General features: G+C 39.7%; 1 protein-coding gene across 1 annotated transcript in view; it reads left to right on the top strand.

The window, feature by feature from the left end:
- Positions 1–2960: 2960 nt before the first annotated feature.
- The window catches only part of Impg2 (interphotoreceptor matrix proteoglycan 2), a 78894-nt gene continuing 70126 nt past the window's right edge, over positions 2961–11728 (top strand). The window contains exons 1-2 of the mRNA XM_059277155.1: positions 2961–3204; positions 3654–3878. Coding sequence (XP_059133138.1) covers positions 3120–3204; positions 3654–3878 — 310 coding nt within the window. The 5' untranslated portion in view covers positions 2961–3119. The remainder of the gene's footprint in view (positions 3205–3653; positions 3879–11728) is intronic.

The raw sequence follows: 11728 nt of genomic DNA, 5'->3' as shown, positions 1-11728 counted from the left end.
CAGGCTGGCCTTGAACTCACAGAGATCTTCCTGACTCTGCCTCCCGAGTGCTGGGATTAAAGGCATGCGCCACCACTGCCCGGCTGTTTTAAACTTCTTAAAAATCACCTTCTATTATTTTTTGGGAGGGATCAGGAAGTGAAATGTCTCACCTTGTCTTAGAGCTGCCTTCATCCCGGTCCAGCCTGTTCATCCTTCCATCCTCTCTCCCTCGCGGTACAGAATCACTCTCATGCTGTACTTCTGCTCTTTTAACTGGGCCTGTTTCTGTGGATCGTGTAAACTTTGCCCGTCACATGTCAGAAGACAGGGTTCTTTGTAGATGAGGCCTCCTGCCATTGGGGCCTACATTTACTCAAATGATCTCATCTGTAACTCTGCATTCTTTTGCGGGGAGTGAAGAAATCAAAGCCTCAAGAAGACCTCAGATGAAGGTGTACCCTACTTAAAATTTACCGTGGTAACAACAGTGTGAGGTATTTTTCAACAAGGTATATGTGGAAGCAGGTAATGGACTATTGTTTTGTGAGTGTGAATGCCTGGAGTTGGTTTTGTTTCTAAGTAGGTTAATAATTATTCTAATATGTTCATTTTAACTCAGTGTTTGATGTAATTTGTAACTGCAGCACTTCAAATCCCAAGCACTTTAGGACAAGTGATACCTAAGTCTGTTATCCAGTGTTTGCTACACACACACACACACACACACACACACACACACACACACGCACACTGAACTTTCCTCTTTTGAAAGCAAATACTTTTTTTTTTGTTTTGTTTTGTTTTTTCGAGACAGGGTTTCTTTGTGTAGCTTTGCGCCTTTTCCTGGAACTCACTTGGTAGCCCAGGCTGGCCTCGAACTCACAGAGATCCGCCTGGCTCTGCCTCCCAAGTGCTGGGATTAAAGGCGTGCGCCACCACCGCCCGGCACAAATACTTTTTAAAATAATACTTTTAATTTATTCTTTTAATCAGATCTATACACCATTATCTCCCTCTAACACTCCCAGTACCCCCTACCATCTCACTCGACTTCATGACCTCTTTTTATGTTGTTTATTGACAGCTCTCTGGTCTAATTAGTGCTTCCCATGTCAGCATGGATATGGGGGCCATCCACTGGGGCATTGACAATCTACTAGTAGTTATATCCCCAAAGGAGAGTGACTCTCCCACAGCACCCAGCCACTAACTGCTAGTAGCTCTTTCACTAAGGGTGGGATCTCAGGGGTCCTCCCCATGCATGCTAGGATTTTCGTGAATATTTATTTCCAAGTAACACTGCACATTGCTACTCCTCTTTCTAAAACGCCCCTTTGTAACACTTGTGCTCAAAGAATAATCATACAGAATAATTCATCCTTCTGTTCCTTCATAGAAATTTGTATAAAAGTTTGATCATTTTTATTCCACATACGTACGCTTTTATCTGTGGGCTACAGGGCATCAGATACTGGAAACGTCTTGCATTTGAAAAGGTTTTCTCAGTCCAAGTACAGCAGTGTTTCCAGGCCGCCTTGGTTCTCAGGAGCTTTTCATTCTTTGGAGTAGGCCAACAAAAAACAATAATTTCCACCAGTATTTGTTAATTAAGAATTTTCCTGTGTTTGCAATTGTGAACAAATATTTCGGACTTAGAAATTTTTTCATCCTTTCCCCCTCTGACTCAAGGTTTCAAGTTTCTTGCAACATTGCTAGTATTTTACAGGTATTACTATGCACACACAGCTTTTTGGAAGGGCTGGAAATGTTTATTTGAGGCTGTCAGATAGTTGCTAAGCTCTTCCCATGCCATGAAAACATGGACAATGACACAGTTAGTTAAGGATTCTCAGGGACATGTGCTTTAGACCTTAAGTAATTTTTTTTTTCAAAAATTTCACCAGAGTACGTAAAACAAAATTACAGTTTTTTAAAGCAGTAATTCCAAGTTCCCACAGGGATGTTTGGTTGGCTTTGTTGCTTTCTACTTGCTTAGGTAGCTAAAAAACTTACTAGTATAGATTTTTTCTGATTCTATTTGGTGTCGGACACCATTTGTAGACTAAAAGTGCTTGATATAGTTGTTTGCCCTGGGAATGCCATTTCAGGCTATGCTGAACTATTTTATTGCAAGAACATGCTGTTATTACCTCAGGGCAGGATGGGAAGTCACTAAGAAAAACTGTTCCATCAGAAGGAGTCAGCTGTAACAAACTTGACTACAATTGTAGTCTAGGGCACTAGGACATTGAAACCCCTGACTGTCCACAGAACCCCATCAAAACAGCCCCTTAGAATTCTTGGTAGATAATTTCTCCCTACTCTTTTGTTCATTGTGGCTTTTCCATACTGCTTCTAAAAATATATATATATTTCTGCCTTTTTCTGTCATGGTGAACTCTTTCACTGGAACGTCACTACCATCTCAGATGGCATGAACTTCACATGTGATAGAAAACGTGGCAACAGTTACTCTTGACAGCATTTATATTGTGTGCTCAATATTTGTCAGGCAGTATCTTCAGCCACGTTGTGTGGGTGAAATGAGTTGATTTGTTAATTTAATTCTCTTGACAGCTCCACCGTGGGCTCCTTTATTATTCCTTCACTGTGCACAAGGGAGAAGATAAAATAAGTGGTTAACAAGGATTTTCTTCTCCACAGGGAAACGAGCACTCCAGGCTTAGAGATCTGAGTCCCGGGAAAACACAGAGAACTGTAAATCTACCACATTTGACTGACGGAGTCAGAGCATTCGGAGGAAAGACACCTGTGAAGCACCCTGTTTGTAAGTGCACAGCTTGCTAAGGGAGGCGGGGCTTAGTAAGGCGCTTAGGTAGCTAGATTAGAATTCCCTCTGCCCATCTGTCCTAATTAGCTTACCTCTCTGCTTCCATAGTGTCCCTGTTAAGTCAGAAAAGAAGCCAGAGCTACTCTGAAAGGACAACTTCTTTCTTTTTCTTTTTCTTTTTTTAAAATTTACACCAAATGACAATGGTTTTGGAGTGGTTGTGCACTCCCAGACATAAACTTTTAACTACAAGGCCTTTTTTTGTAAAAGTTTGTTAATGGAAATTTCAAAACTCCGGATGCTCACTTAAAGATTTTGTCATCTCATTTCTTTGGTTTTGGCCCAAATGATTATGTTTCTTCTTTTAGGGAAGATTTCTCTGGGTATTTTGCTATTTTTCCTGACGGGAGGAAACCTTGTATCATTCTCAGGTAATTAAAAAACTGATACTTGTTTTCAGATTTCTGGAGGCCTTTAATATAGTCTTAAAACAGTAATATTTGATGTGGTTGCTGTTAGATAATAGGACTATTAACCTTTGCTATTGCTTTATTGAGCTTGCTTTAGAATATCTCCCTTCCTCATTAATAATTCCTGGGTCAAACCTTACACTCTTGTATTGAAATTTGGTGTCTATTTAACTTTTTTTTTTTTTTTTTTTACAATCTTGAATTAAAGAATTACTAACAAAGTGGGAAAAAGCTTGACTACTTTCCTTTGATATGCATACATGTGTTTTGAGCATTGTCTTAAAGTTTTAAGTATGGCACAAACATCAGCTTGTCTCTGTTTGCTGCCTTTTGTACTGCGCCTCCTTCCCTGGAAGCCCGGGTTATGCGTCCAGTCTGTTCTCTGCAGTAACAGACTATCTTTTCTGCAGAAGAGACACAGGAACCCATGCATGCAGTCTCTGTCCTGCATGGGAAGTCCACGGACCCTTCCCTGCCTACCAGAAAGAGACAGCTTTTGCACCCCGCAGAGGCTGAGAGGAGGTGGTTGCTTAGAAGGCGGAGATCTATTCTGTTCCCAAATGGAGTCAAAGTTTGCCCCAATGAAAGCGTTACAGAGGCGGTGGCGAACCACGTGAAGTATTATAAAGCCCGAGGTAAGTGGTCATCCAAATCCTTGGCCTCCTTTATGAGACTCAAACCATCACATTTATTGTGAACTTCTATAGTAAAAATGAGATCATTTAGATAGAAATGAACCGAATATTAGTGAGAAAAGGACTTAATCATATTAATATAAATTGAGAGAAAAGTGTACATTATTGTAAGAGAAAATAGAATTTTTTGGAGTATTTAAAAGCTCTACTGTGTTACAGGATATATTAAATATAATTTATTAATTTTTCATTATGGTAATTTACCTTCTATACCCATAACACATTTAGAAAGAAAGACTCCCATGCTTTCCTACTTATTTTATAGGTGAAAATATAAAAGGGTTTCTTGATTGTGTACTTTGGACATGCCATAGATTCATGCAGATTGTTTGATTAGGACACAAAAATTTTTATGTTTAAAAATGATGATCCCCTCTCTCAGTGGTCTCACCTTTTATCATATTTTTGATTAGGCAATACGATTCTTGGATTCATATCTTCTGCTGTGTGAATTCACACTATGTTTCTTACCTTTACTAACATTGCTTAATTGAACATTGTCCGTATACCTTAGACATCGGAAGGATTTTCAAAGTTTGCTTTTTATGTGTTCAACAGCCAATAAAAAGTGCCATTTAATGAATGCAATGTTAGCAAGCTAAATGTAGATCTTGATGGTGAAATGATCGCAAAATCAGGACTGTCCTATTAAACATTCATTCATTTGTTCAACACATGTTTATTGAGCACTGACCATTTTCCCTGTCACTAGGTTGTGTGATTGTCTTTCTCAGCTGCTACTTCATTATCTTGATTTTCTGTTCCTTGCCATTCTCTTCTACACTAAAGTTTTTAAAAACAAAAATTTAATATCAGGTAAAACATTTCATTTATGTAATATTTTATGTTAATATAACATGGTACAGTGTATTAGCAGTTCCTTTATGAATATATTAGTCTTGATTGTATTTGAGGGCTATCAAATGTTACTCAGGAATAGGCTTTTCTTTCACTTTTTTTTTTTTCTCAAGACAGAGTTTCTCTATGTAGCTCTGGCTGTCCTGGAACTCACTTTGTAGACCAGGCTGGCCTTGAACTTAGAGATCCACCTGCCTCTGCCTCTCAAGTGCTGAGAATAAGGGTATGTGCCACCATCCCTGATCTGGCTCTTCTTTTATTTTTTAAAAGGGGGTCCTAGACCTAGAAGTAGGACCCTAGGTGAAATTGCAAAGTGACTGAGGACATGAAGGACCGGAGAATGACAGTGGGTAATTATTGAGAGCTTTCCGGGTGACTGAAAAACTTTCTCCCAGAGTCCGGGGAAGGCACTTATAAGTAGTGGGAATTCTAATCTTAGGAATATCAAATGAATCTACTTATCTGAGGGTATATCAGTAAATCAACGCACACTGTGCTCTTTCAGTCCATCACTTTATTGTTCCAAAGAAGCTTCAACTCTGCCTCTGATCTCTCTTTGCTGTTCTCTCTTTTTCTCCTGCTTCTCTAAATCTACAGCTTCTTCTCAGCTCTCCTCTTTAGCTCCTCTCTTGCCTGACTATCCATGCATTTCTAATGGGAGACTCCTTGCAATCCTGAGGAAAGTCTCAAAACCCTCAAGGTCCTAGCACATTCCTAGAATAGACGATAAGGAGCAGAGCCATTACCATGGTAACACAAGGTTCAAGGTCTCAGGACCAGAGGGAAGGGGGTGCAGTGCCCAGTGTGACAAACTCTGAGACAGCTTTTTATCAGCAGACTTGGCAAGCAAAGAATTGGCAGACTTTCCTTAGGGGGTGTTGTGTGTTAGTAACCTTGGTGAGACACCTGCGACTCTGACCTTGTGCATGACTGTAAAGTTTTAAACTTATGATCTATTTACAAAGGCCTTCAGTCTAGTTTGAACTTGCTCTGAGGTAAAAATGAGCTTAATGTGTGCAGTTTGTCTTAGACTGAGGAGAGATTATTATTTTCTGTGTTAGTCTGAGCAGAAGGAACAAAGCAGACTTTAAGTGTCTACAGTCTCATGGGACAATGGATCTGGCTATGAAGCATATCCTAGTATATTTTCTGTATATCAAAATTATAAAGCTAAATGAAAAGTCATCTTCCTGATCATATACAGATATATGTGCCCATAAGATAGAGATGTAATCATGAGATTACATACACATATTACATGAAGATGCATGGTAATGGGGAGATATCAAAGTGTAATCGCATAAGAAGTTTACAACAAGAAACAGCCAATTCATTCAAAAGGCAGTAATTCCAAAACGCCTGTGTAATTAATGGTTTCCTCCACTAGAACCCTTGGTTCTGATAGGTTGACCTTTTGAACACTAGTTATCACCTGCTGTTTGCCAGCAGTTCTCAATAGGTGATGTTTCAAGATGATTTACCTTGCCTGGATTTTAGCTTTAAATGGATCAGAATATCCAATTGTATTGGCCGTCCATTCCACAGTAAAGAGAAAGGGCCAACTGTTAAGGAATCTGTTTCTATTTCATGATTGTTTTGCTCTTATTTTTATAAAGTCAATAGACACTGCTCAAAAAAGAAGCCAACAAAAGGAAAAATAAAGCATCCTTCAAATAATTAATTCAAAAATGCAGGTGTTATGAGTCAGATTATTGAAAAGGAACCCTGAAAATATACATACAAGTAACATTATACATACTAAACAATTGTACTTTATGTATTTAGGAATATACAATACACATATCTGTCTGTCTGTCTGTGTATAACAACAATTAATGAAAAAAAAAGGCCATGAACTTGAAAGAATGAGGAAGTGATGTAATTATATTGCACTCTCAAAAAATAAAAGAAATAGGCCAAGCGGTGGTGGCACACGCCTTTAGTCCCAGCACTCTGGAGGCAGAACCAGGTGAATCTCTGTGGGTTCAAGGCCAGACTGGTCTACAGAGTGAGATCCAGGACAGGCACCAAAACTACACTGAGAAATCCTGTCTTGAAAAACCAAAAAAAAAAAAAAAAATTAAAAATTAGAATGAACAGGGATGTCAGAAAAATAAATGATTGACACAGCCAATAAAATGTTTGTTATTATGATCATGGTAGAAAATAATACTTTACCTCATATGCTTTTGAAAACTGAAGAAGGGTTGGGGATATGGCCCAGTGTTTAAGAATACAGACTGCTCTTTCAAAGGACCAGATTTTTTTTTTTTTTTTTTTCCGAGACAGGGTTTCTCTGTGTAGCTTTGGTGCCTTTCCTGGATCTCACTCTGTAGACTGTAGACCAGGCTGGCCTCGAACTCACAAAGATCCCCCTACCTCTGCCTCCTGAATGCTGGGATTAAAGGTGTGCACCACCACTCCCCAGCCAAAGGACTAGATTTTGATTTCCAGTACTACAACATGGTGTCTCACAACCAACTGTAACTCTATTCCCAGGAGATCTGGTGCCCTCTTCTGGTCTCTCTGGGCACTAGGCACACACGAGGTGCACAGACATCCATGCTGAGCTTTGATCTGGTTTGGGTCAGCACAGCTTTCATGCAAGCTGCCATAACCACTGTGAGTCCCTATGGGCAGCTTCCCTGCTCTGCCTACAAGATAATGTCTCCTTGTAAGTCATTTTACCACCTCTGGCTCTCTACCCCTTCCATGATGGTCCACTTAGGCTAAGCCATCATTGCGGGCATTGCCGCTGCCCTTGGTTACCCTCCAGAACTTGATGGTAACACCAATTATGAAGACACCCATGACTGAGTCACAGAACATGGCAAAATCAAGCTAGTACTGACCTAGAAGCTTCATCCCTTCCTGGCCAGCTTTCATAGTGCTGGACGGTGCTACGCACACTATCAGAAGAAACAAGGAACCATCAATCTTAGTAGCCACCATATGACAGACTTTCCCACACTACCCTGCTGTGTGAACTCTGTTCCCTTAGAACTTTGTTTACTCCCCTTGGAGGAATGCCTCTGCCTGCCCAAGGAATGCCACAGGCAAAATGTCCCTGCTCCTCAGCAGTTTAGCATGCTCAAGGGCCTCAGGCAAACAGCCCCTACTCAGCCATGAGACCTGTATCTGAGCACATCTGGTGATAGTGAGGAGAACTAGTCTGTGTGTTGTTCACTGTTTCTCTATTCTTGCTTTGAACTTGGAGTTATCTGGAATAAAAGCTGCACAGAATGCTAGTGAAGGCACTCGTGTGCAGCATAACCTGGAGTCCCCTGGTTCTGCTGAATCCTGAATTCTATTGCAATCCTTGGCAGTGGTCACTGGAGGGTTGTGATAAATCTGATCTACCTGTAAACCCTGCAAGCTACAATCATGACTGGCCTGTAATGACATGTCCACTGGTGCAACAGTGGCCTGAACATCATGGAAGCAATCAACCACTTTCTAATGGACTTTAAATCCCACTCCACAAGATGAAACCCATACCTGGCACCATTATAAGGCCAAGAACCTATGGCCAGACACATCATAGGCTCCCAGGGAGAATCTTCAACTATTATGCTACTCAATGGGCACAGTGATAAACCAACTCCTAATGACCTACCCTGATACTAATAGATACCATCTCTCAACCCTCATCCGACAAGCTTCTATTTGCAGTAGTTGATTACCCAGAGACCCACAACTGACAAGGGGCGGAGAATAAGATACTGCAGAATTCCAAGGTAATTTTTATTCAAGTAAAGAATCTACAGAAGGAAGACAATCTTTGCTAGTTACATATCTAACATGATTAAGATCTAAAATATATAAAAACTCAAAACTTCAAACAAGAAATCAAATAACTCAGCTGGGCAAAGTAGTACTGTCTCTAATCCCAGCAGTTAGGAGGCAGAGGCAGGTAACTCTCTATAATTTGTGTTCCAGGTACTGGGATTACTGTCATGGGTCATTAAGCACAGTGAACTTCTGTTTTGTTACCATTGGAATGGGAGTGATATTAGTAAGAATAGTATCTCTTAAGGGTCTTAATAAACACTGAGACTTGTAGGGTCTCTGAAGATCCTAAGAAAGCAAAAGGATTGCTGATTGAATGGGAGGAGTGTATTGCTGATATTTTGTTTAATGTCTAGATCTTGTACATATTTTATGAGATAAACTCACATAACGAGAAAATTTTCACATGAAACCAGGAAGTATGAGTCCTACAGATTTTTTTCTTGTATACATTGTTTTGGCAATCCTGAGTTCCTCATAGTAAAAATGAATTTTACAATCAGCTTGTTAATATATACAAAGACGTTAACTGTTATTCTGATAGGATTATATTAAATGTGTAGTAGGTTTGGAGACATTATTGTCTTAATGGTGTAAGTATTCTAATCCATGAATGGGAAGTTTTTGCTATTTCATTTAAAAATTTCTCATTCAATTATTTTGTTTTGGTTTTCAAATATAATTTTTATACCTCTTGTGCTAGTTAATTTTTATCAGCTTTACACAAACTAGAGTCACCTGGGAAGAAGGAATCTCAGTTGAAAAATTGCCTCCATCCGATTAGCCTGTAGGCAAGTATGTGGGGCATTTTCTTGAGTAATGATCCACGTGGGAGGATCCAGGTGGTCCCGGGTTGTTTAAGAAAACAAACGGAGTATATCATGGAAGCAAACAAGGCCAGAAGCATCATTCTTTCATAGTTCCTGGCTCTGCTCCTGGGTAGGTTCCTGCCCTGACTTCCCTCAGTGAGGAGCTGTGATAGGGGACGTTAAACCCTTTCCTCCCCATATTGCTTTTGGCCATGGTGTTTATGACAGTCACAGAGACCAAGCTAGTGTCTTTCTTTTGTTAGATTTATTCCTATGTATTTTGCTTTCAGTAATGCTTTTTTTTGTGAATGGAGTTGTTTTATGTATAATTTTAATTACTCTATGTTCAGTACATAGACAGACATATAACTGATTTTTGTATATGTACCTTGTATTCTGAAACCTAGTTGTAATTACTGATTAGTTCGGATCATCTTAAAGTGGCTTCCTTAGGACTTCCTGTACACAGCTCTTAGCTGCAGATGAGGGAAAGAAGTTTCACTTCTTTCCTGTTTAGATGCCTGTCTGTCCTTTTCTTGTTGTCCACAGCAGCTGACTCAGTTTCCTTATCAACTCTTGTTGGATTTTCTTGAGCAAATGTGTCTTTATTCGTTGTGTGGCCCCAGGACCATTCCCAGAGACTGTCAATAGTTGTCTTTAAAGTGACCTTGGACCCTTTGAATTGGAGAGTGAATTTGAATAGTTCTATGGTTTCTGATGCTAGGCACAAAACTCTGGGTATTGCATTTCAATAGATTCTGAGGCACGAAATATTAAGAGAATAAATTTCCTTTTGACTTAACTGTATGGCCATTTCCCCCCTTCGTTTTACATCAGTGAGTACTTGGATTGTTTCAATTTTTAAGTTATGTTGAATAAAGCTGCATAGGCATTGAGCATAATGCTTTCTGTGGTGATGTATATGTTCATACCACCATCCCTCCACCCATGAGGTACTGAAACTTGAGTATTGCCCCAATGTCAATTTTTCCTCTCTGAAGGGTACAGTGCTCACAGTGATGCAAAAGCAACAAGTATATTAATGGCCCCCTTCAGATTTGATGCTTCGGAATGGTTGGCTGGCACATTTAATTAGTTTTTATTTTCACACAGCAAAGTTTTACAAATATCATATCATTAAAAAAATTGTGTGTGTGTGTATGTATGTATGTCATGTGTGTGGGTGCATGCAGTGGCCAGAAGAGGGTGTTTGATCCCAGAGCTAGAGTTCCAGGCAGTTGTGAGCTGCCAGATATGGGTGCTGGGAGTTGAACTCAGGGCCTCTAAGAGCAGCAAGTAATCTTTTTAGAAAATGTTTATATATGTATGAGTGTTTTTTTTTTTTTTTTGCCTGTATACACATAGACAACGGGTATCTAGTGCACTTAGAGACCAGAAAAAGGCACTGTTGTTGTTGTTTTTCTTTTCTCTTTTGCTTGTTTTTAAAGGTGGAACTCTGCTCTTCAGAGAGGCTGACTAGCAGGGAGCTCACCTCCGCTCCTTGCTCATGTCCTCCAAAAAGCCCTCGTGCTTCTCCTTGCCGCTCCTTAAAAACCCTTCTCCACCTGGCTCCTCCCTTTCACCTCCTGTCAGCTAGTTGCTGACGCAGCCTCCTGATCGCAGGTGAATTTTATTTAATCAAACACATCTTTGCATCATTAAACGTGTTCCAGAGCATAAACAAAAGTAAACACCTCGAAATCATATTCTACAACAAGGCACTGGATCCCCTGGAAGTGTAGTTAAGTGTGGCTGTGGGTACCATGTGCATGCTGGGAACTGAATAGTCTTCTTCTGCAAGAGCAGCCAGTGCTCTTAACAGCTGAGCTGTCTCACCAGCCTCCTGAATGTAACTTTTCTTTATAGTTTAAAATATGTTTCTAAAATCAGTAGAAGTTATTTTTAGAGGAGTTATAGGATCAGAAAAAAATTGAGCAGGATGTCCGTAAAGTTAGCACAAACTTCCTTAAACTCCTAGCATTAACATCGTATATTAATACAGTACATTTGCTACAGTTGATATGCCAACATTGGGGCATTGTTAACGAGTTCATAGTTTACATTGGAGTTCACTGCGGTGTGTATTCATTGGGCTTTGGTGAATGTATGATGATGTTTACCATCTATTACAGTGTTATTCAGAACAACTCCACCTATTCATTTCCCTTCTTCCCAACCTCTGAGAAACACTCATCTTTTTACAATCCTCATACTTTTGTCTTTCCCAGAATTTTATTGGAAACATACAGCTTGGTTTTGTTGATTTGGTAATATGCATATAAATTGGCATATTGTATTTATAGTATGCATAGTTTTAATGCTTTGAAAGCTCTT

This window comes from Peromyscus eremicus, chromosome 12 (assembly GCF_949786415.1).
Source record: "Peromyscus eremicus chromosome 12, PerEre_H2_v1, whole genome shotgun sequence".
In the NCBI taxonomy this organism is placed as follows: domain Eukaryota; kingdom Metazoa; phylum Chordata; class Mammalia; order Rodentia; family Cricetidae; genus Peromyscus; species Peromyscus eremicus.
Note: the sequence above shows the minus strand (reverse complement) of the source record. Positions and strands in the feature narration are given on the sequence as shown.